The following is a 24,231-nucleotide window of genomic DNA, read 5'->3' on the forward strand; positions in this document are numbered from 1 at the left end:
CATATCCCTCATGGCACCAGAGTTTCAGGTTTCAGAGATGTTTGCACAATTCCCACCAAAGCCTGTCCTTTTCATCAAAAGCAGAACATTACCATTCTATTAATATTTAACCTTACTATGTGTGTTTTTGTTATTTATCTGTCCCTGTGAGTAACACACAGCTTTATTGGATTTGTGCTAACCTCGTTCCCGCAGGACTCTGACATGTAATTGTCTTATATTTCCCAAGTGAGGAAACAAAATGAAGAGAGATCAAAAACCTGGATTTGACAATTCTGCTTACCCTGTAGAATTCCTGAACTCTGAGAATGACCCTATTGGTGCCAGTGAAGGTTTTACATGGAGCAAATTGCAGCTGTTACAGACTGGAAGAGTGTCTCTGAGCCAGCTCCTTAGTGATAGATTCAAAGAGAATATAGGAGGTTAACTCCAGGCTTCCTACACCCAGTCTGACACTCTGAAACCGGTTTCCATCACACAGTTCTGTAGCTAACCCTTGCAGCTCATGAAAGGAGTGGGGTGAAGCTCCCCAGACCAGAGCTCTGGAGCTGCCATCTCCTCATGGGGCAGGAAGCAGCAGCTCCACACACACTTGCCGCTGCTGCAGAACTGCTGTCGAGCTCTCTTGGCTTCCCAGAACTTCGCCATGGTGAACATCATCTTGGGAAACAAGGCACAGAACACCTTTTATCTGACCTTGGCTGCACTGGCAGGAGTTCACTGGCCAGAGACTACAGTGTTTAAATCACATGTTCCCAAGCAAATTGGTTCCTTTTGGGTGTTTTTCTTCATTGTTTAATAGTCAAAACATTTTATTAGGCAGGCTTTGGCAATGTATCATTGAAAATATTTGCATAGGTAAAATGGAGTTGAACCTTTGCAGTTTCTTGGCATTTTTCTTCTTAGGCACAGTAAAGTTGGATTTTTTAAGAAAGAGCACCATCTTGTGGAGGTAGGTGTTCCAATGTGCAGAGCAGCCAAAATCCTGTTGAAAGCTGTGCAATTTAGCTTGGGCACTGCATATTTCAGCCAGTTGTACTCTCTATAGTTTTACCACTGATGAGGTAACATATTCCTTTTGTAATATCATAGAGATTCATGAGAACTTATTTGGAAGCATAAAATTAATTTCAGAGCTTATTGAAGTAGATAAAGGATAAGATTAAGTAAAGTGATACTTCTATACATACTCTAGAATGACAAAGTGACAAAACTAGATTTGAGACTAATTCCTGAGGCTTATGATTCCTGCAAAAACCATTTTAGACTGTAAGTTTGGCTGTAAGATTTCTTATAATGACCTTTGGACAGAAGCCATGGCTTTTAAAGCGAAGACAAGGAACTGTCCTTTGCAGTAGAGAGAGCTATTACAGCCCGGATTTGAGCCTATAGTGCATTTCTTGTACAGCAGTCACTTCTGTTCTAGATGTTATTATGGTGTAGGGGAATTGCAATTTTCGTAGACCTTCTGCTATGTTCGATATTTGTGTGTATCTTTCTGAACCAGCTCTGCTTCATGCTTTTTATTCCAGAGTCATTAAGCCATAAATGTCAAATTTAAGTCATAAAAATGTAAGATAGAACTGCTCCATTAAATGGAAATGAGATGATAAATTTATGTGAATTGATCAGTTTACTCAAGGTATCACTTGTTTACATAAAATCTAAATAAATCAGGGCTAAAAATTCACTTTCTTTACTGTACTTCATATGTATGTGGCATGTTCAGACCTTTCAGTGTAGTTGCTATGGCTCTGAACAACATAGAGTAGCTGTTGAAACCAGACCTGGTATTGCAGGTCCATGATCAAGAGTGGTCAACTGTGCTAGCATCTGTCAGGCAGCTGCATCACACTGACTTTGAGCATTTAGTAATAAATTAAAATCAGAAGTAAAACCTTTATCTCGGAGAAAAAATGTCTCTTGTTTAGAAACTAAATACAGATTTCTTTCATCTTCACTTAACCGCAGGAGAGATTACCCTATGGCAAACATTCTGTTGCACTGATATTATTTTAACATTTTATATAAATGTATATAATAATTCCTAAATATATATAATACAAACACGTATTTTCAGTTAGAAATAGATATATATATGTAGATATATGTGTGCACAATAATTTCCAAAAGTTTATTCAATAAGTGAATAGATTTATATTTTTATGTTTCTTTCTGAATATAACACTTTGCAATAACTTGGGTTTTTTTGGTGTAAGTGCAGTTCAAAATGGATAGCTTAATGATGTACTGAAGTACTTAGAAATACTTAGTATTACTAGAGCGAACTTCATAACCATGAAAATAAATTTTATATTCTCATTAAATGTCCCAGCCATCCTATATAGCCATTTATTGACACTATTATTTCATGTCAAATGGTTTGTGTTTAAAGTGAGCACTGACTCAGACTGAAACCTATGCTTTGATATGTGAATCACTCTTTAAAAAGAAAATTTCCTGAAAGGTTCCCTTTTGGCTTTAGAAGGAGTCAGACTATTTCTGATGGTTCCTGAAACACTTCAAACTGTAGATTTCTTTGTAGAAAGTAGCTTGTTCTTACTATCGCTGAGGGTAGGCTGACGCGACAGATGACAGTGTACCTTTGTTCCTATTCCAGTAGGTGTATTTTGTCTGTGCTCTGCTAAGGTCTGTGTATTTAGGCTAAAGGCATATATTAAAGTCCTAAAGTTTTAGCTCCAGTGAATGCAGATCAAAGTAAGTGCACACTATATATTACACTCTCATCCAAAAGATCAGTAAGGGAGACCTTTTGACCAAATGTAACAGAAAAATACAAGGAGAGAAGACTGGACATCTGACAGTCTGATATGCCCTTTTACCATGCTTAGACATACCTACTTTCACAGAAAACACAAGAAATTTGGTAGGACAGTTTGACTATCCATTTACAATACAAATTAACTTTTTGTAGGGGTATTGTTCTGTTTTAAAATTTGAAAGTAAAGATTTTTGTAAGCTCTGATTTTTTTCCAGAATTTAAAAATATTATCTTGCAGTGCTAAATGCTTTTTGCATGAAGGTAAATGACCAGTCTTTAACTTGAAGCTTACTAAGTGCTGTAAGTGAAAACTCACAAAAATAGGCTGTGTGTATTCTGAATTCTGTGGCTTTGAATGACTATTCTAGTGGAATTGGCATTTGTTGCCTTCCCCTATTTAGCAGTTGCTGCTTTGCAGTTTTGGGAAGCATGTTTCCTCTCTTATGTTGCTCAAAAAGCTATCATATGGTGTTCTGAAACAAACGCTTGTAGCAGCTTCAGATATTGTCACCTCTCCAATAGGTGAGAGATGCCTACTCTGGGTTTTGGTCACCTCATGTTTTGACAGAAACAAAGACGAATATTCACCTCAGCCACTGGGAATCAGAATCCCGTTCAGCAGTGCAAATTATTTTGATTAGTAGTTTAAGCTAATATTGAAGCCTACAAACTGTAATGTGGGACAGTGAATCTCCGTGAAAAAGGCAGAATACTATAAATGAGTATATATACCACTTTGTCTAGTTTGAGAAAGTCATTGCCTTTAGTCAACGTCTGTTCATGTTTAAGATGTGTGAAAAGTTTCTTCGTGTTAGGAACAACTTTTCCTCTTTTGGTACGTGTGATGGATGCCTCCTTCTGAAATTACACATAGTAATACATCTGCCTGGAATCTAAGAGCCACAGCTTTACTGGAGTTGTAAGGAAGGTGGTGCAATTTTATGTTTATTTTGTCTGAGGGCTTTTTATCCCATGCTTAATTATTTCTTATTTAGAACACTGCTTTAAGTTTTGTTTTATTGTTTTTTCTCTTTTTATATATACTGCTATTACAGTATAATATTCAGATTTTAATGTGCACAGCAAATACATCAAAACAAAATCATAAAAAACCCAAATCTTCTTATATAAAGAAAATATAAAATATAAATATTCTAGTTTCTTTAATGATCCTGGCTTTGTAGAGTTAGAACTGTAAAAGGCTGTGAGATGTGTATTCCTGCCAAGGGTTGTTATCTTTTATTATGCGTATCAAAATAATTTCAATAATTTGGCCCTGTATTTTGTAATGTCAGGATTGATACTCATCCAAAGAGGTCATTAAAACATGCAAGCTGACAGACAAGCTATATTTAAATATTCTATATGAAGCACCTGATTTTACGAACGTTCATAAGGAAATGTTTCCTTGGCAAAAGCTGGGTAAACCTTTCCATCATGGTTTGCTGGGGTGAATGTTAAGGTGTTGTCTGTTATCTGGTGAACCAAGAGAATGCAGCCATCAACTACTTAAACTAAATTGCAGTCTTTGTGTGGCCAAGAAGGCACAATTTCCCTGCTGTACTGTGTGTTATCTTTGATAAATTTCTGTAGATTTGTCACAGCCCTGCAAGCACAGTCACTGGCGCTGCTGTCTACTACTTCTACTTCTTAAAACCCTGAGTAAATAATCTTCAATTTACCTGAGTTGCTTTGATATAGAGCAATTTTTGCCCAGTTTTTACAAATCACAGTTACTTCCGAGATCCAACGCCTTTTCAGCCATGGCCACCTTGATTCCACTCCTGCAGGCAGGCTGTGTTTGCAGATGGGCATTTGAAAAGTTGAAGCATATATGTAGAATAGGACACATCTATAGAGGTGTTATGTGTGAGATGATTATTTCTGACACAGAAGTCTAGAGAAACTTTGCATCTTCCACGAATTTCCCGGTTTCGGAGATCCTATTCCTTCCAATTTTTTGATCATTCTTGATTGGGGACTTTGAGGTTTCTGTTTGGTTGCTGCAGGTTTTCTTAGTTCCCTTTGGCCTGGTGGGGTGCTGTGACAGATCCCCTGCCTGTGCTGAGCTGGTGGTGCTCTGCATGGTCCCATGACTCAAGAGAAGAGGTGACTCCCACCAGAGTTTGCTTTCCTTGTCATGCGCTTGCTTCTCTTTCTATTTTGCCACCCACTTGCAGAGAAGGAGAAAACGTTCTCAGAGATCACCAGTGCATAATTTTGTATGTCATGAATCAAGAATACTGGCAACAAATGGCAGAATTTGCATATTTTAATTCTCTGATTGGTGAATTTCACATTAATAAATTCAACAGAAATCGTTAGTGCTGACTTTTCCTGCAAAGAGCTAGAAAATTTTAAAACATACTCCTATACTCCTAATACAGCAACAATTCAGATAAAATTTCAGCCTCATTGCACTTTACAGCAGTGTTGTTACAAATGTCGTGTACACAATAATACCTCCAGAGAACAGACGTTACTGTCTTTTGTACAGTTCTTTCATGAAACAGAAGGACACACAGTTCTGTACAAATTTTTCACGAGGGATATGAATACTTGTCCCACTTGTGAGCTTTAAAGTTCAGTTCAGTAAGACATATATTTGCTATCTTAATGAGTTCAATAGTCTAAAAACGAATTTTTAAAAAAATCATGAGAAGTACTTGGTATTCCTATCTATTAGTGATTTTGATGGTTCATCTTAAACCTTTACCTAAAGCGGTTTAAGGGCAAATATTTTTGCAAGACTGGAACTCTAGAGACTTTTCATGAGTTAATACCTGGCCTTTTTGCTGAGCTTTAAAAAAATCCAGAAACTAAGAAAATGGTAATCCAAAATTATGTCCCATATTTTTCCAGATAAAATATTTTATGCATGTATTAAAAATATTTAACAGTTTACTTTATGGTCTTTTCTCTTGAATGAATCAATAAAATTTATTAAGTTTCATTAATAGCCATAATAACACTTCAAAGGACCCCGATTTACTTCCTTTGTAATTGCCTTCAGCATCCATTAGAACTGTTTATCACTCATTTTAAGCAATACGTAACACAAAGGATTTCAAAAATTATATCTGTTTGCGTTAGCTGTAAAAAGACATGTGAATTAGCTAAACTTTGTCATGCCTTTTCTGACAGGAAGAAATGAAGATATGGCTTACAGAAAAGTATTTTTTCTATGTAGTTTATATATATATTGCATCTAGGTTAAAGTAATAATGAAACAGGACCACTGACCAAAATAAAACTTTAATAATTAAATGGTCTCAATTTAAAATTTAATATTGAATAGTTTCAATAGGTTTTTTTTTAATATAAAGCTGACACGCTAATGCCAGCAAGTCATCATGACATATTCCAAACTCCTTCCTGTTTTTTTGGTGTTTTTAAATCTGCACCACTGTTACGGATTGGGCACTCTGCATTGTGCAGCAAGGTCCCATCCATGGCTGGGATTTGATTTTCCCGTGCGGAGAGCGTCAGCCAGGGTAGAAGCCCGGCAGACATGGTGTTTTCCAGTACTGTCCTTGCTCCAGCCAAAGGCCTTGCGTGTCCCTGGGATGCCTGCCTGTCTCCAGAGGTGCCAAGCCCCTGCTCCCCTGCAGAAAGGGCATCCTGGATGGTGCCGCGGTGGCCGGGCGGGCGAGGGACGGGTGGCGACCGGCGGGAAGGGATGGGCGAGCGCTCGGTCCGTGCCCAGGGCTGGACACACCGGGGCTGCTTTGGGCTCACAGCAGTGTCACGGCTCACTGGGAGGATGCCTGCTTTTCTAGTGTCATTTAACAAGTGTTCCTTGCTAGGAACAAAATAAGCTGTGTGCATAAATCTTCCCTTCCATGTCCATTAAAATGAAAATAGGCCTCTAAAGCATCTGTGTCAACTTGGCTGCTCTCTAAAGATTGAGTGCCTGAGTGCTGGCAGAATTTGTGACACGTATCGCTGTGCCTCTGGGAAACCATCAGATTCCCTTTGCTGACTGTTTGTAGGTGTGCACTCGGTGCTTGGCAGAGATTGGAAAGTGGGTCCTTACATTTTAAATAGGAGATTATTGTGCTTAAAGGAAAGCCTGCTGAGTGACTGAGGGGCCACTTTCTAAGCTCAGATATACAGCATGCTATGCCTGTTTACTGAATGTGGTGAACTGTGATACTGGGCAGAGATTAGTGCGCAATTGAACCTGTGCTTTCTCAGATAAGTTTCCTGTAAGCTGATAAATATTTTAAAATAATTTCTTGAACCATAGAGGTCGGGTGTTTTTTCCCTCTTTATAAGTATATCAGCAGCATTCCTAAGCATTTTTTCTAAAAAGCCAGTGTGCAACTCTGATGTGACCTTTGGTAGGATGATTCACAAATTATTTTGGCATGAATAGTTTCATAGCACACTTGTCCTCTTTGTACTTACAATTGCAAGTCATATGGGGATAATTGGTTTCATTTTAGAAGCAGCCACAATTCAGTGAGAATGTTACATCTTTCACATAAGGTGAACTCCTTTGAAGTATTTTCCTATTTACTTTATTTGGCTTTGTTTTCCTGTCTTTCTTCCCAAAGAAACATCCTCATCTTTCTGAAGATGAAACTTTGTTTTCTTAGTACTTTATAATCATCACAGAAGGCTGATTTTTAAAATGTCTTGATTGACATGAACCCAGTGCAAGACACAGTGGACAAAGTAATGTTTAAATATTTGTAAGTCTCTTCCAGTTATGCAATCTTTCAGCAGTAGGAAGTCAAAAAGTATTCTGGGTTTTGCCGTGAACCTTTTTCACTTTGCACAGTGCTGTTGTGCTCACGTGCTGCTCACAGAACCCTTCCTCTGCTGATTAGATAGCATAGAAAAAGACTAGCTCTGGCTTTTCATTAGCTGAAATAGAAAAATATAAATCTTCTTAGTATTCATTTGGTTAGATGATTCTTTTGATCACTTACATGTACATTAAGATGCTCGTATGCTGAATTACAGGGAAAACCCAATTCAAGAGGGTTAAGTCCTCACTTGGATGATAAATTAAGTCTTTTTTTAATGGCAGTCATGTAAACTGTCCACTGTTGTTGCCTCATCATTTTATTTACATAGCCTAGTTTCAGGGGGAAAGTTCCTTATGTTCCAATCTAAGCCATTTTTTCCCTTAAGTTATCTTTGCAATATCTCTGCAGTAAATATTCGGTGTCAGCAGAAACACTGTTCTGCCAGGCAGCCTTTGCTTTGTAACAGTTTTAAAACCTACTCATATTGTTTGAAATAGCCAAGTTTTTGTTTCAGGGTGTAGGTTAGTGGTGTTTTCTGTATTAGTTGGAGGAAAGGAGTGAAAGTATTTTCTTCTCTGTGTGTGTATTTCCAGGACTGATACATCACAGTCAGTACAGTAAAACGGGCTGCACAGAGCTGTACCATTTTGGACTTTTGAAGGGATAGGAACATGTCTGAATAGCCATAGACACCACTCCTGCATTCTGCCATCTTCACAACAAAGCATCTACAGATCTGAGCCAACTAGACTTTAATGAAAGCAAGATTTTCTTAATAGTTTCTATAAAACTAGCTTACCAAATTCCTGAAGAAGCCAATATAAAGAGAAACAAACCAGTAAACAAGATAAAGCCCATGTTTATCAATGCCTAAACCAAACCACATTCATTGTATAGCCTACCAAATCCACGGAACAGAAACATTTATGTTAACTGTTCTGATAGAAAAGGTCTGATGTAGTTTTGACAGTAGCATTTAATAAGCATTATAATTAATTACTCTTTTCTTAAAAGAATGAATGAACAAAAACATTCAGTGCTCTGAATTTAGTCAATGATCCTAGCCCAAGCTTAGTAATAAATCCCCAACCAATCATGAAGTAAATTATCATGAAAGCATAAATATTACAACTTTAAGACTTGACCTAGGAAACACTGAAAATTGTTAAATATGAACATTCTGTCAAAAGTTATTTGCTCTTACAACTGACAGAGTAATTTCCATTCTGTAATTCTAGATTTTTAGGGCAATTTTATTCACTACTGGAAGTAATTTCTTTTAATGACGAACTAATTAAAAAATAAAGGCTTATGAGTGGAGACTTTTCACTTAGCACAGCTCAGCTGCCAGAGAAATATCTGTGTCCTCCCACTTACCACAGATGCTGAGCACCCACCTTTTCTGTGAAAGGTGATAGGATATAAGCATGCTCAGAATGTATTGAAAAGAGCCTGTAGTTAGCAACACCTCCTGGCAATCATTAACTGAAATGAAAAGGGGGAGAAACAGGTTTTAATTAAAAATTGCTTCTCTAGAGTCAGCTGCTTGTAGCTGCATATTGCTGAAGGGTAAAATGATTTGTGAAACAAGCAGACTGAAAAAAAATATCAAATTTATAAAACCTCAGTCTTTTCAAGTAGAGGCACTACAGTTTTATGTAGTACTTCTGTCCTCGAGATGAATATGATCTGTATTTTGGTGATTACATCAGGGACACTTCTTGAAGGTGGTTGCCTTTTGAACTCTGCTTTGCAGAGTTAAGATACTGGAGCGTGGCAAGAGAGAGGAATGAGAAAAATCCTGCATTCTCTCTGTAGCAGTTGGATGCTTCTCTGCAGCATGCTGTACTGCCTCTGCTATAGACTACTTGTGAGTGTTGATCAAGATAACAGAAAATCAAGAGCTGGTCTCAACACATGGTCTCCATTCTTAACACTTGAGACCATCTAAGGTTTGCAGTTGTCAAGAATTCCCAGCAAGAATTACTAAGTTTCTTTGGTCATGTAATATCACTCTGATTGTCAAATAAGTAGTTTTGGCCACAATTTGACTCAATCAGTCTGGATTACTGATATATAATAAAAAGCAAAATAAAAAGCTCACCTCAAGTTACACAGAATAAAAGAGAGACTGAATCACTGGGATGCAATGGCAATATAGAAAAATACAGATTTTTCTGTATGGGTGCTAGCAAGATCAAGTTATTTATAAGGCCAAACCCTAAGAAATTCCGTACTTTTTTATTTAAAGAGAAATATCAGTATGTCAATAATTTTAAAACCCTTTCAGGAGAAAAGATTTCAGGTCACAAGGAGTGTTATCATCCAGAGTAGTTCATTATGGTACGTTTTAGGAAATAACTCTCATAATACATTAATCTAGAAAAATTTTCATGATGAGCTGACCTGACAAATCAAGAAAACAAGCCAACACAAAAGTGCTGTGTAACTACCTCTTTCTATTTCCACAAGGTAAGAAGCACAGCCACACCACACAGTTTTAAGGCTTAGAATAGAATAAAAGGAAAACATGGACAGGCTGTATTGATGGATCAAGGCCAGTTGCGTGAGTTTCAACAAAGCCTAGTGCAGTGTCCTGCCCTTGGGTCACAACAACTCCATGGAGTGCTGCAGGCTGGGGACAGAGTGGCTGGAGAGTGGCCCAGGGGAAAAGTAGCTGGGGATGCTGGTGACAGTGGCTGAACATGAGCCAGCGTGTGCCCAGGTGGCCAAGATATTCAATGGCATCCTGGCCTGGATCAGCAATAGTGTGGCCAGCAGGAGCAGGGAAGTGCATCCTCCTGTATCCAACCCTGGATAGGCTGCCCCATGAATTCTGTGTTCAGTTTTGGGCGCCTCACTAAAACAATGACATGGAGGTGCTGAGTGTGTTGTGAGATTGACAACATAGTTGGGGAAGGGTCTGGAGCACAAGACTTATGAGAAGTGGCTGAAGGAGCTGGGGTGGTTTAGCCTGGCTCAGGAGTGACCTTATCCCTCTCTCCAGCTGCCTGAAAGGAGGCTGTAGCCTGGTGGGGGTTGGTCTCTTCTCCCAGGCAAAGAGCAGAAGGACAAAAGGCAGTGGCCTTCAACATCAGCAGCTAGGGATAACTGAGTGAAATGAAAAGTAACCATTATCCATGGTACCAATCTGCATTATCCATGGTACCAATCTGCGTTCTTTTCCCAAATACGTTCATCAGCCAAAAATGCAACTATGATGCTGCATCCAGTCTGATTTATCTTGACTGAAGTTTTAGAAATAGTTGGTTGGTATTGATCATTCATTTACTATCTCTAATTTCCCTAAACACCAAATGATTTTCAACAGCAAGACTGAAAATGCGTAAAAATTTTTACTGTTTTCATAACTTTAAACCTTCTGGAAAGGCTTAGCATGTTTATATGCAAGTAGTTGAAATACTGCTGGGAAATGTTCCTGGATGGTCAAACACAATCATCTGTAGTAGTAATCTGTTGGCCCAGACTCTGGCACACTTTTCATTCATACTAATTTATACTTTTTCCAGGCAATTGCTAATTATGGTGTGGGAATAGGACTGTTGCAGGGACCATTCCCAATAGGCACTTTGCATGCAGGCTCTTTGGACACTTCAGTGTTGACTAACATATTTGTGTACTCTACTGTGCCAGTTGGCCACAACAACTGGGAACTTTCCCAAGCAGATTTAGTTTACTCCTATAAATATAGCTTTCCATTTCCCTCTAATGATGTCACAGCCTCCATGCCAACTCTGTTACCTCTCCTGTTTTAGCTTTGACACATTATGCCTGCCTCTTTCTTGCTCCATTAATTGCAACTCTAGAAATGGGCAGTAACAGCGAAACACACTGATGTTTGGGATGGGATTGCTTGGGAGGATGATCTTTGTCTAAACTGAAGCAACAAGCAAGTGAACTGAAAAAGGAGTTATTTGAAAGGGTATCCAGGAAAGAGACTTGTGTGTATTTTAAGTTGATGGTAGTATAAAAGCTAATTTTTAGCCCTCTTGAAATGGGATGTTTTTAGCCATGGAACTTGATCAAACGTATCTTTTTAAATTTAAGTGTAGCACTCTAATAGCCTTTTACTACATTATCTTTCAGATGCATTAATTGCAAAAATAAAATTCCAGAAATTAGTAAGCATTTTTGAAGTTTCTTGTAAAGCAAATTAAGAGTTCACTGGTTATTTTAATATGTGAACAGTTCAAAGACACATGAAGCAATAAAATATCTTGGTTAATTTGCACATAAACCAAAGTAATCTGTTCAGATATTAAGAGGTGGAGTGTATAAAATGGAAGTTTATATGGAGATAATTGTGAATGAGTCATCAGATTTTTTTTTAAATAAAATCACAAGTTTTATTTTAATTGTTGACTCATCTGTGATTTATTTTCCCAACTGTTCTATCTTGTTTCTCTATCAAACCACATCCATGGTCATCTTAATCTTTTCAGTTAAACAGACTGTGCAAATATTGAAAACTGTTTTACTATTTAATAAAATACCATTCTTGGTCAGTATCTGAAAACTTTGAGTTAGAATTGTATTTGTGCTGGTCTAGTTTGTGCTGGTCTAGTTTGTATGCCACCTATTTATTCTGAGGTGCAGTGTTGTTCAGTCTTAGGAAACCACACTTAACTGCAATTTCAGTGCTGCTAGAAGGTTTGGAGTCTTGGTAAATGGGCAGGAGTAGGAGTAAGATAAAATGTTTGCTTTTGATTTCCATCTGGCTGTGCAGAGAAGGAACAAGATATATTCCATCATGGTAAGCTACTATCTGGAGATGTAGACATAGATAGTGAAAATGATCAGGGCTAAGAAGGAATTTTTAAGTGAAGAGAGGCTGCCAGGATTAGCACTGTTTAGCTAAAGATGAAGGAAACCAGGATGTATTTATGTAAAAAGCAACTTCTGTAGAGGAGCAACACTAAAAATGTATCTATTTGTTTTCTGTAGAGGAGAGAGGTCAGTGGGTGAAGAGGAGAGATGATGTATAATTTTTCCTGTGGCCATTTTTCCTGTAAGGCATTGCTGAGAATATGTCCTACATCAGACTAAGGAAAGGACTAAACCTTTATATTGACAATGCAGGTTAAACCTGTAGTTGGCTCTTTTTTACCACCTTTTTTTTTCTTTGAAAGAAAATTCCCAATGCACTAATGTTAGGGGAATTTTCTGCATATGGCAAATGCGACACTATTCCATTTATTATTTTACTCTTCCATTTACCACAGGTATATTTTGTATACATTTTAAGTTCAATATATAGTGTTCTACTGTTTTTTAGAGATTTTCGGTGCCACGTTAACAACACACTAATTCACATTACCACTACTTGACCACTAATCAAAATTTAAAGCTGCTGCATGAAATTGCATGAAATATGTGAAACTCTGTGAAGTTCTAAATAAAAAATCCCAGCTTTGAATTGTAATAAATGTCTATAATATCTGTTGAATGTTCATAGGAAACATGTTCATGCTGTAGTGAAGGTGAAAGAAGCACAGATATAGTACTAAGAAATTAGGAAATGCCTGACCTTATTAGTTAACCTTGTAATGTGATTTAACGTGTTTGTGTCACTATATCCTTTAACAAAATATAAATAATTTTGCAGTTAATTTTGCTGCGCTCCACAGTCTTTTGTATCTTATTCTCAGCTATTAATCTTCCCTGCGATTATAGCAGCAGACTTAATCTGGATGTGATTGTGAATTCATCACTGCAGATGTTGCTTTTCACATAATTTATTTCAGAAAGTAGGAAAAGCCATTTTTGGGGTTTGTGTGGTTTTGGTTTTGTTTCACATAGTTATAGAAATAAGTATTTCTGACAGTAATTTTTCCTCAGGTGTACTTAATCAGTGGTGGGGGTTTTGTCATTGATTTTAATATCTTCTTGTCATATTTTGATAACTTCTTTTACATTCAGTTCAGGCTCCCAGGGTAGGATCCACTGCACCTAACTTCAGATATCTAGAGCTTAGGCATTTCTGTCTTTACTGCCTCCCACCTCTGTAGTGTGATTCATCTCAAACTAAAATAGACATCTAAAATAGGTCAGAAACAGTGCCCCTTGAAAGTGCCTGTCTTTATTGACTGTAAAGGGAGCCTGTGGTAACACACAAGAGACACAGACACTTCCACTGCAAATAAAGCCCACCAGAAGATGCCAAGGTTCATTTCTGCCATTGCTCCCATGAAAGAAAGAAATGTAAAAGCTACCTTCCCTTGGCGAGGAGATTTCAATGTGTCCTTGCTCAATAGCAGCCACATAATTCCCAGCTTTCCATCTGCTCTCATTCCACCTGAGAGTCTCTGTCTATGAATAATTTTCTTCTTCTGATGTAGAAATTTTATAGTCTTACCACTAAGCTTTCAGCAGTTTTAAAATGAGCTGTGACTGCAGAACACCAGGCAATAGTCATCTGCTCCCATATAGAAGGGACAAAGTTTTGTTAGATGAGAACAGTACTCAGTCAGTATCAGTGTTTAATTTAGGTTTCACTACATTTTTATGCTTTTGTCTAGTAGCACATTTTCCTGTCCAAGAGTAAGCTTTTAGAATGTGGTCCTTAATAAAAAAGGTTCTATCTTCATTTAATATTGGCACACAGGCTTGTTGATTATCAATCCATCTTCATATCAGTTTTCTACCTTGAGATACAGATTCAGCCATAAGAATGTTAAGAACGTAAACATTCTACTGCTTATAAGTTCATGGCACTTTTTAGATGCATGGCAAGATGAATCATGAATAATGCTGCTTAGTCACTTGCATGATAAATATTGAAGTCATCCTTACTGAATGCAGAAAGGAACGAGATAATACTTTTACTTTTCCTGTATCCTAGAAGTACTATCTTACTTAATATCCTATCCTACTTTTTTTTTTCCCCCAAAGCATATTTAATAAAGTAAAAAGGTGATTATTGTGAAGATTAAGACATAGAAAGTCCTTTTTTGGGGGTTTAGCAAGTTTTGAAGCCATTCAGCCTGAAGATGGGAAAAATGGTGGTTTTGTACTGTTGTCTGTTGACTTTCCTTTTAGAATTTACAGGAAGATAAATAGGGTAACTGAAAATCAACATTAAAACAGAATTAATCAGCACCGCATATTCTATGATTGCCCAGGCCTGAATTGTGAATTAAATAAAAAATGAAAACCAAAAATAATTAAATTCAATGGGATTCACATTTTCTAGCCCTGGGAAAGTAACTTTCAGTTGTATTTGTACCTTTTGGGTTTTTTCACAGAAAAATGCAACATTTGCTTCTCCTTCATATAGCTATGCAGTTGCTGGATCATTCTATATTTTTATAACAGTTTGTAAGGGGAAATGAAAGGGCGCTGAGTCAAGATCTGGAACAGCCATTTGCCCTCAGGATGGTATTGACGGTTTTGTTTTATAATCCTGTATCTCTTCTCTTCTGGAAAGATGAATTTAGACAGTATCAGTGCACAAACACTGCCACTGCACTTTTAGAAGGGAAAATCGTGTCAAGTGATTAAGGACAAGCACAGACAGGATTTTTAGAAGAAACTCTTTCTGCTTTCTACCGTGACCACTTATAAGGCTGTATGTATGCCAGTGAAGAGCTGTGCATCATAGTAGTCCTGAGATCTTTTCAAACTGCTATGTTATTCCTGATTTGGGGCATGTACTTAACAAAAAAAAAAAAAAGGACAATAAAAGGTTTTATTGCTTGTATCTAGCTATAAAATTTTACATTGTCTTTGGGAGACTACATTTTTTGAATAAATTTGGAGCAACAGGTGTGACATTTTCAAACTTACTTAGTCACTCCAACTGTTTTGGCTCTTAAGTGTACAACAATGAGGCCTAAATGCTCAAAATGGCATCAGCAGGGCTGATGTGACTTAAGAGAGGCTAATCAGGGACTGAGCATCCCTGAAAATTAGATGAAAGACTTCATTAATTAAACTATTCCATTAGTTACTGCTTTTGGAAGTATGACTGTCCTTCAGCAGATTCCAATCCCAAGGGTTGTTGTCCCATTCAGGATTGTTGCTGTTATATATTCAGGACAGAAAAGCTACCAGGGTAAACCTACTTAAGGGAATTTTATTAAATCATCACTAATATTTCAATTTTTTCACAATGTGAAAGAAGGCATAATTATGTGATTTTATGGGTTTATTCTGATTATTTTCAGGTTTGTGTTAATTTCATTCAGAAATACATTCACTGACAGTATAGAAAAATTATGAAATTTTAATCAAGAAAGTAAACAAACAGACTTCCTTTTGCAAAGGCCTGCTGATATCCACAGTCCTTACTCAAGAGTTTGTTTGCAGTTCCCATGCAACGTAAGGGACTAATCAGTCATGAATTTTATCTTTTGATTCATTTCTGTAAATTCTTACTCAAAGGACCTGTTTAGCAACTTGCATCAGTCAATATGACAAAAGATATTTTCCAGACTGAGCAGAAATAGAAATAAATAACAAAGACAATTGCCTTGGCACAAGCTTTCCCAACAGCCTTTATCTTTTAGATAAAATTCTGTTACTCATTTTCATTAGCAGTTTACTCTCTGAACCGTTTTTATACTTCCAGAACAGGATACATCTCTATGTAAAGATTGCAGAACAATTGCAATATAAAAAAATATCAGAATTAAAATTAATAATACTGTTAGGAAGAAAAAGTATTTTTCAAAGGGAGGATAAGAAGGTTTGAGAGGATATCTATTCACAGTAAGTTGTAGTGGCTGAACACATTATCTCAAACTTGTATCTTCTGTTTTTTCCTCATAGGCTTTCATCCTATTTTTATCTTCAGGATGAGGCACATAATGTAAATGTTCACTTAAAAAGAAAAGGCCACTCTGCTGATGATGATACATAGGCAATGATTATCATTTTATGCTCTTTCATGATTTCAGTCATCCTTAATGTACTGTGATCCTTTGCAGTAAAGTACATTATTTAGATCCTATGTTTGCTGATAAGAAGCTACTTGTATTTTGCCAAGTGCCATGATACCGCCGTGTATATGTGTATATAGTGCAATATAATTAGCTTAAGGCATAAATAACAAAACTGACACCTAAATGATATGACATATAGTGAAATAACAAGCTGACTCTTTACATTATTTCTTTTCTATGATCTGGGATCACATTACTTTGGAGGTTTTAGTCTTGAGTCACAAAGAGTTGAAGATTTGACCGAAATGTTAAAAATGTTCATAAAGACAGTCACTTCTGTGATTCAACTTTCATAAAAAGTTGTCCTTGATTCCATGGACCATCTAGACTTTCTCATGAAACCTACATGTCAGAAAACAGAAATGTAGTCCGGGCGTCAAAAGTGAATGGCAGTGTATGGATATGTATAGCAAATATAGCTGAGTATCTGTGCTTTTGGCAGTTGAAACTCAAGGGTCACGGAGAAAAGAAAATATCTTTTCAAACGAGGTATGAATTAACTTTAAGAGATAAATCTCTCAATTTTTTATGATTTGATTCACTACAGTTTCTCACAGCTCTGCTATCCTCTCCTTCAACTCTCACATTATGCTTGAAGTCCAGTATACTTTTCTATATACAAGTATTAAGTTTTCATTCAGTTTTTTTTTAGATTCACTCAGTCAGTGACTACCATTAACACATAACTTAAAAACAGATAAAATCAGTGTTTATATCAGGTTCATTTCAATTTTCTAATAAGCCTCAGCGTACAATCTTGATTTACTGATGGGTCGAGTTATACAGAGGAAGCACATATCCAGTGCTGAGAACTTGAATTGTTTCAAGAAAAATGGAGTGGTTCTTTGGACATTCCATCCTGGCTTTGTTGAACCATGTGGAAAGGGAGTCAGATAGAGAACTATTTAATTGTTAACTCTTCAGATTAGGAGAATTAATTCTTACACCTGTGATGACCAGCATACTGCAGGGCAGTGCTGCACAAGAGCCCTAGTTGTGGTCAAAAATTCCTTGTCCAGAATACAAAAAAAAGGGAAATTTTCCTCCTGTGCAAGCAATCAAATGGTATCTCTTGGATTTAATGACATTACAGTTGCCTTCCATAATTGTTGATTATGGACTGCATACTTGATAGGTTATACAAAATCTATTCTGAATGAACAACTGTACTCATAATCTCACTTAGATACTGAATGAGCAATTTTAATTTCATTGACCTTTCACAGCATGGAGAGATTTAGTTCATTTAGTTAAACAAATTCTCAAGTTGACCATTTAAAAGCAAAAAGGTTTGAAGAGTTTGAAGTTGATAAGGTGATGTTGACTGGTTTTATTTTTTTTAAAGTAAATGCAATACTTCGTAAAATATTTTAGTATGTGCAAGATTACTTTAAAAATTAATTGTATTCATATTTGCACTTCCTGTGAAACTTTTGGCATTGTTCTCATGTTTGAAAGGGAAGCCATCATACAGAATAGACTTGTTGGGACACATTTTATCCTTTAGTATTTCTGATATATAGTTTTTACTTCTAACAGAAGATATTCTGTTTTGAAGTGTACTTGTCCTCAAGGGTTATACAAATCTGTATGTTCAGAGTTAAAGCGGGACTTATAAGTTCATTCTGTCTTGGTACCAGCACTTGTTCTTGTGAGACAATTGCTGCTACAAGTGGGTATTTGCATACTCAAAAGCAACAAAGTGATGGAAATGTTGATAACTTGCTCTTAGTTACTGAGATGATGAAAAACAGGCTTTACTTATTGAGAAGATAAGCTGATCTATTTCTACCAGTTTTAAATTCTATAAGGATTTTCTCTTTGTACTAGAAACCTGAAAGGGAACAAGAGCTGTTCTGTGTTTTATTGTCTTTAATTCTCTCACTTTGCTTTCTGAAAGCTATACCAGCTGGAAATGGTTAGTTTCTGAAACTTCATATGTGTGAATTTTGTAAATTCTTTAAAGTATATTCATCAGATTTTGGTTTTGTGTTGCTTTGTTGATGGGGGAAATAAAGAAATATTTTTGGTGTAGAACTTCATTAAATAAGCTGAAAGAAACTGTAAATAAATTTGGGTGTAAAAAACAATTAGACTTCATTAGGATTGTCATTAAAATTTGATATGCAATTGAATATCTTTTTTTGGGAAATGTAGTAAAAGCTTAACATCATTTCCAGCCATTAATAGTTGGGAAATAGAACTCTTTAAACATTAGCATTCTCTAGTTTAAAGCAAAATCAGGATATTTTAAGCCAGATAAATAACATATCATATGATTTTCTCTCTATTTTGATGTCTACAACAGAAGATAATAAAGAAACATCAATTCAAGTACAGTGATGTCAATATTGGAAGATTAGTAGGTTTATCTGAGTCTATGAAGTAGAAGTGATTAGGTCTAGTGGTTTAATGTGAAAGCTCTCTAATGTTCTGAAAATCACACACACTGCTCCTGGAGGAAGGCATGTTTCTTTAATGTGGTTTTCCCTGATAAAGACAGAAACGAGAATAATATGTGATACAAAGTCCTTGTTTCTGGATAATTACTCACCTAATTGAATAAGAGCTGGTGATTTAAATCTTAACTCAAAACATCTGCTTTATATTGCACTACATATTCTGAAGAGAAACTATATATCACAAGGACCAGCACATTAAAAAGCTAAGTGTGTTTGTCAATTTTAAAAGTGCATCTTGTCTCTGCAGTCAGAAATAGAAGGGTTTGTATTAGTATCCCTGAATTTTTAAAGTACTTTACATAATCATCTGATATATATATATAATATATATATGCCTTCCTTTTTGATTTGCACCTTACTGGATTTTTTTAATATATGTATATCTCTGATATATATAACATATCTTGGGTTTTGTACCTACTATCAAAAATCATAGACTGCACTGAAATTTTGGAGAGTAGCATCTAATCAAAATGTAAAGCTCAATATAATTCATATGATACAGATTCAGTGCTTGATAACTCATGCATTCAAAAGTAACTGGAACTAAAGTAATCTCAGAAGCATTGCCATATTTCATACTTTTAAACATGTAGAACTTTTTCATGTTGGAGATTTTTTTTTCCTCCACTGCAAGTCTCAGCTTATGGAATAATTAAATCATTAGTTGGAATATTTATAGGAGCAAATATTTGAAAGGGAATTGCATCCACTGTAAGCACTTCTAGAACTGAGCTGTAGTCATGGTCTTTAGGTGTGTTACTCTGTTTGTCCTGTTTGGTCTCTTCAGCTTCCTTCAGTTCCATTTTCTGCTCTCTTCAGTTCACGCTGCTAGTCACCCTCCTTGGTCGTTGTTGCACTCAATTAGAATGGGAGACCTGGTTCCAGCTCCTTGTTCTGAGGAGATTGCTGAATCCCTGCTGTGGAGCTGCTGACTTTTCTGAAATGTGACCCTTTCCATAATTATGAACACTCATTCTGCCGTGCATCAGTTCATGCTTTACTGACTGTACCTGTGCTCTAACCACTTCCTGACAAAAGGCTAGTTTTATATTTTTCAGAAAAAAACTGCTGTAAACAAATGTTTCCAATCTATTTTGAGAGTTACACCAAAATGACATTCTGTTTCCATGAGGATCCTACAAGAAAATGATGTTGCCTGTATTACAGTGAGAAAGACAAAAATTCATAGTCATTACCTTTCCTCACAAGGTGGAAGTTAATGGAGAGTTAGAACAACAGCTATGCCTTCTCTCCAGATTTGTACTGATTAGATAGGGAGGTATGTTTTCTTTGGAACTGAAATGCAGGCATGGGGGGGGGCTTTTTTTTTTTTTTTTTTTTTTTTTTTTTTTTTTTTTTTTTGTGGTGGCGTTGGTGGTAGGTTTTTTAACTACAAATTTCTTCACCTAGGCAGGAAAGCCAAAACAGCAGATAAAAAGATCAGGAAGAGTATTTTGAAAAGCATTTTTCAAGTAAAAGGCAGCCAAGCGATCCCAGTAAGTCCTCCCAGTGGAAGGCTACAGCTAAGAGAAGATGCGCAGTCCTAGAGGAGCAAATAGGGAACTAGCTAAATACAGCAGTAATGTTATGATCATGAAAGGCATTATTCTGACTAAAGCTGTTGGGCTAAACTGTGAATTATCAACCTTAAGATTTAGCACATGCCACTATGAGAAAATTAACTGCATTTTCTATATTCCCTGGTAGAAACAAGGATTAAAAGTTATGAAAGTTGAAGCAAGGGAAGTTCAGGCTAGTAGATTCAGTTACTGAGAAGTAAAAGTACTTGTCTCTCAGAGTAATGTACATGGGATTTTGCACATGAATTCTTCAAATTATGCATTTGTTGAGGAAACTGATGTAAACTTTCTTCTTTTTCTGGGGCAAACCATTTTAAATGTCCACAAAAGAAATTGTATTCATTGCACTGTGGAGAAATAGCATGTGTTTGGTAGGCATATTATGAAGAAGAAAATATCAACTCATAATAAAAGGTCTTCTACTCAGATTATAAACAAACTGATATCTTTCATTTGACCAGTTGAGGGGCCTCTTTGCTCATACAAGCATCTAGATCTTCTGGAAGAAAAATCAAAGAGAGAAGAATACACTGTAATCTCAAATCTAGGTCTTAAGAAAATGTTCCACACAGTAGTTTTTCTTTGATTCTGTAGATGTTATAGAAGCCACATCATGGTAATTATAAAAAATTTCTAGATATGAATAGGATCTGAGAAAATTTTTTCTCTATGGCTTACAAAGCATTATTGCATTATACACCACTCTGACATACACATTTAAACAGACAAACATCTCTACATCTTTTCCAACTCCTTTCTTAGTCATTTTACTTTAGAAACTGCATTATCTCCTATTGCTAAAAGCATTAAGATAAAACAGAATAAAAAAACATAGGAAGCCTGGCAACTCCCCAGGCTTTTAGAATTGTGACAAGTTCCTTTCGAAAGTACCATTTCTTAAGTGGTTTTTTGTCTTTTAAACCTTGTGAATTAAATACAAACTGCTTGACAGAACATGCAAAGTTAGTTTTGCAACCACTTTACAATTTTACCCTTTTCTGTAACCCTATTTTTCAATTTTTCAAAATTGAACACTTTTTTTTGTTAGTGAAAGGCGTCAAGTTCTTTGAATATTACTTTTTTTATTGTCTTCATGTAGTTCAAATTATCTGTGTTTGAAGAAAAGATGTGATGAATGATTTTAGAATGTTCAGTGCAGGTGTTCACAATTATCAGCCTTAAAAATAACTCCTTTAAAACATCTTGTGTACAGCTAATGTATTAAGTTGTAGGTATATAGCTTTGCTAAGCACAGTAAGGCTCAGAATAAAATTCCAACCTTATACTTAACAATGTTAGGTAGACCTTTCTTCAAGAGAGATTCAGACTGAAGATGAGAAAAAATAATTAGAAAAAAGTGACAAAAGAGAAGCTTATAATGTGTATTATATTTAAACTGACTATAGCTCTGTAAACAGCCTCACAAATATTTATTTCTCCCCAGCAGTAGCACCAAAAATTAAGAAATATAAAAAATAATGATTTGGAGAAAAATATACAGTTTCTTTTTTTTTCTAGACAAGACAGTTAAAATGACAAAAAAGCCACCTTTGTGTTATTTAAAGCAAGTTGTATGTGTTAACATAGCTGTCAGCAACTGAAATGATAAAATTGTCGTTGTTATCAAATACAGCTATAAACTGAACATGAGGCATGCTTCAGGTTAGTCAGAAGAGGTCCTCTGTTTTTCGCTGTGCATGCTTGCTTGAAATGAAACTGTGTTTTATTGGTTAACTGGGATGCTTAGCATAATCACTTTGCAAGGCTGTGGTGGAGGGAGGTGATTATCACTGAGAACAGATGGGCAGGTCCAAAACGTTGCCAGATTCTGCACAAGCTCCATGTACTGTAGATTCTGGCTCTCTTTTCTTTGGCATTTCTAATTTTTATTCGTCGTGCATATTATGGACTAGCTGAGCTAGAGGTCAGGGAGCAATGACCTTACAGTTTAGCTCACAGACACAGGAGTGAGGAATTCAAAGCACTGTCACTCTCCAGCTGAACGGATGGGGCAGACGGAATTTTGTCCAATTGCCTCCCTAAATGTATAAAAGGATTTGTCTCCGAGCTTAGCACTCTGCTCTGCGTCTGTAGCTCTCTGTGGATTGTATTGTGTGTGACCAGAAATGATATTCTCTGATATGAACACTGTCTCTGCCTCTCCTAAAGTGCATCCTCCTAATGGGACTCGGTTTTATACTTTTCAGGTAAGTGAACTTCAATAAAACTGAAAGGATTTTAAACAATAGCTGAACTTTGAGTAAGAGTAGCTAATATGTTAAAAAGCTTATGTATTCATTAGTTTTGTATAGGTAGGAGAAAAATCAATATCATTATAGTAAATTTGCTGCCTTAAAAAGAGTCAGCATGTAATTGCTCCTGTACTGACACAAAATTACATTTATTATGATTTTGATATTGTTTGGGTTTTCCAATGATAGTCTCATCTTGCAATTAATTAGGTTTATAGTTCCTTACATGGACCCACACTGTTTTTCTGTTCAGTTCAAACAAGCACTCTGTTGAAATTAACAGAAATTCCAACTCATGTTATGCAAAATATATTTTAAAAACTTTGTATATTGTACCTGTCTGCATTTTTAATATTAATGCTGAATGTAATTTAATGCTAGCTGATGCTTAATTTGATTCCTGTGAATAGTAATACATGTGCAATTGATAGAACAGCATAATCTATTGGTAGGATTATTAAGATTCTCACTTTTAAGGCAAGTTTTGCCTCATCCAGGTAAATAAGCTTGTGTGCTTAGCTGAAGGTAAAATGTATTTTATGCTCTGTATCTTAATTGCAAACCAATATAATTATAACCATCTTCAAGTAGCATTTCATTATAGCATTTCATTATAAGTAATCTCCAGTACCTTGGCTCTGAAAAACTATGTACTCCTACATTAAGATTAAACAAGAACAAAAAACCCCTCACCCACACCCCTGCCCCAGATGGTCCTTAGAGCATCTTGGCCCTGCAAGGCAAATCAAACACTTCACTAACTTAAAGTGGCAACAGCTTTTACAGTGCAGCCTCTGATACAGTTAGGATTTAAATATCCTTTTTGCTCCTGATTGCTTAGCAGTTTTGTCTTTTTCATTACTTATGCTACTGTAGACAGATTCTTTACCATGTGATAAACCCTGTGTATATGACCAGAACAAACAAGCTCAAGCAAATATGATTGTAAAAGTTGATTACAAAATGAATGGCAAACTTCTGTTGCAAAATCTAGGTACAGCATTGTTTAGGTCCAATAATTGCACTTCATTCTTGTCTCCTTTTAAATCCATTGTTTTTAATTGTACCGTCTTGCCCTTCTTGCAGTGGTGTCAAATAATAGTTGAGGGCTGTGCAGAAAGAATGGCATCCTCCTAACAGTGAGGATCTGCTGATCCTGGCAGTGATTCAGAGAATGAGTGCCCCAGGCCTGTTCCTCTACTTTTTTCACACACTGACATCTAAATATTCTGTACAGCCTCCTGTAGCTATGCTCTTAAACACAGTTCCTGATGTCAGGTATTCTTTCTGAGTATGTCGAGTTGAAAAAGTCACAAAAATTAGGATGCTTGGTTGTGATACCAAAACTGAGTATCTTATTTTGTGATACTTTATGAAAGTGCTAAAGTATATATATATTTTTGATAATATGTATTATTATTATTATTATTAC

At 36.2% G+C, this 24,231-nt stretch overlaps 1 protein-coding gene across 13 annotated transcripts in view; it reads left to right on the forward strand.

Annotated features, from left to right (window-relative positions):
• The window catches only part of PPFIA2 (PTPRF interacting protein alpha 2), a 289,892-nt gene that overhangs the window by 71,985 nt on the left and 193,676 nt on the right, over positions 1-24,231 (forward strand). For 3 of the 13 annotated variants that reach the window (XM_033056923.2, XM_033056924.2, XM_033056925.2), the window contains exon 1: positions 22,353-22,754. The exons of 8 other annotated variants lie outside the window; for them this stretch is intronic. In XM_033056923.2, coding sequence (XP_032912814.1) covers positions 22,674-22,754 — 81 coding nt within the window. In that variant the 5' untranslated portion in view covers positions 22,353-22,673. Of the gene's footprint in view, positions 1-22,351; positions 22,755-24,231 lie in introns of those variants that run through there. 2 more of the 13 variants (XM_033056921.2, XM_033056922.2) reach the window with 1 other exon arrangement.

Source organism: Catharus ustulatus, chromosome 4 (genome assembly GCF_009819885.2).
Source record: "Catharus ustulatus isolate bCatUst1 chromosome 4, bCatUst1.pri.v2, whole genome shotgun sequence".
In the NCBI taxonomy this organism is placed as follows: domain Eukaryota; kingdom Metazoa; phylum Chordata; class Aves; order Passeriformes; family Turdidae; genus Catharus; species Catharus ustulatus.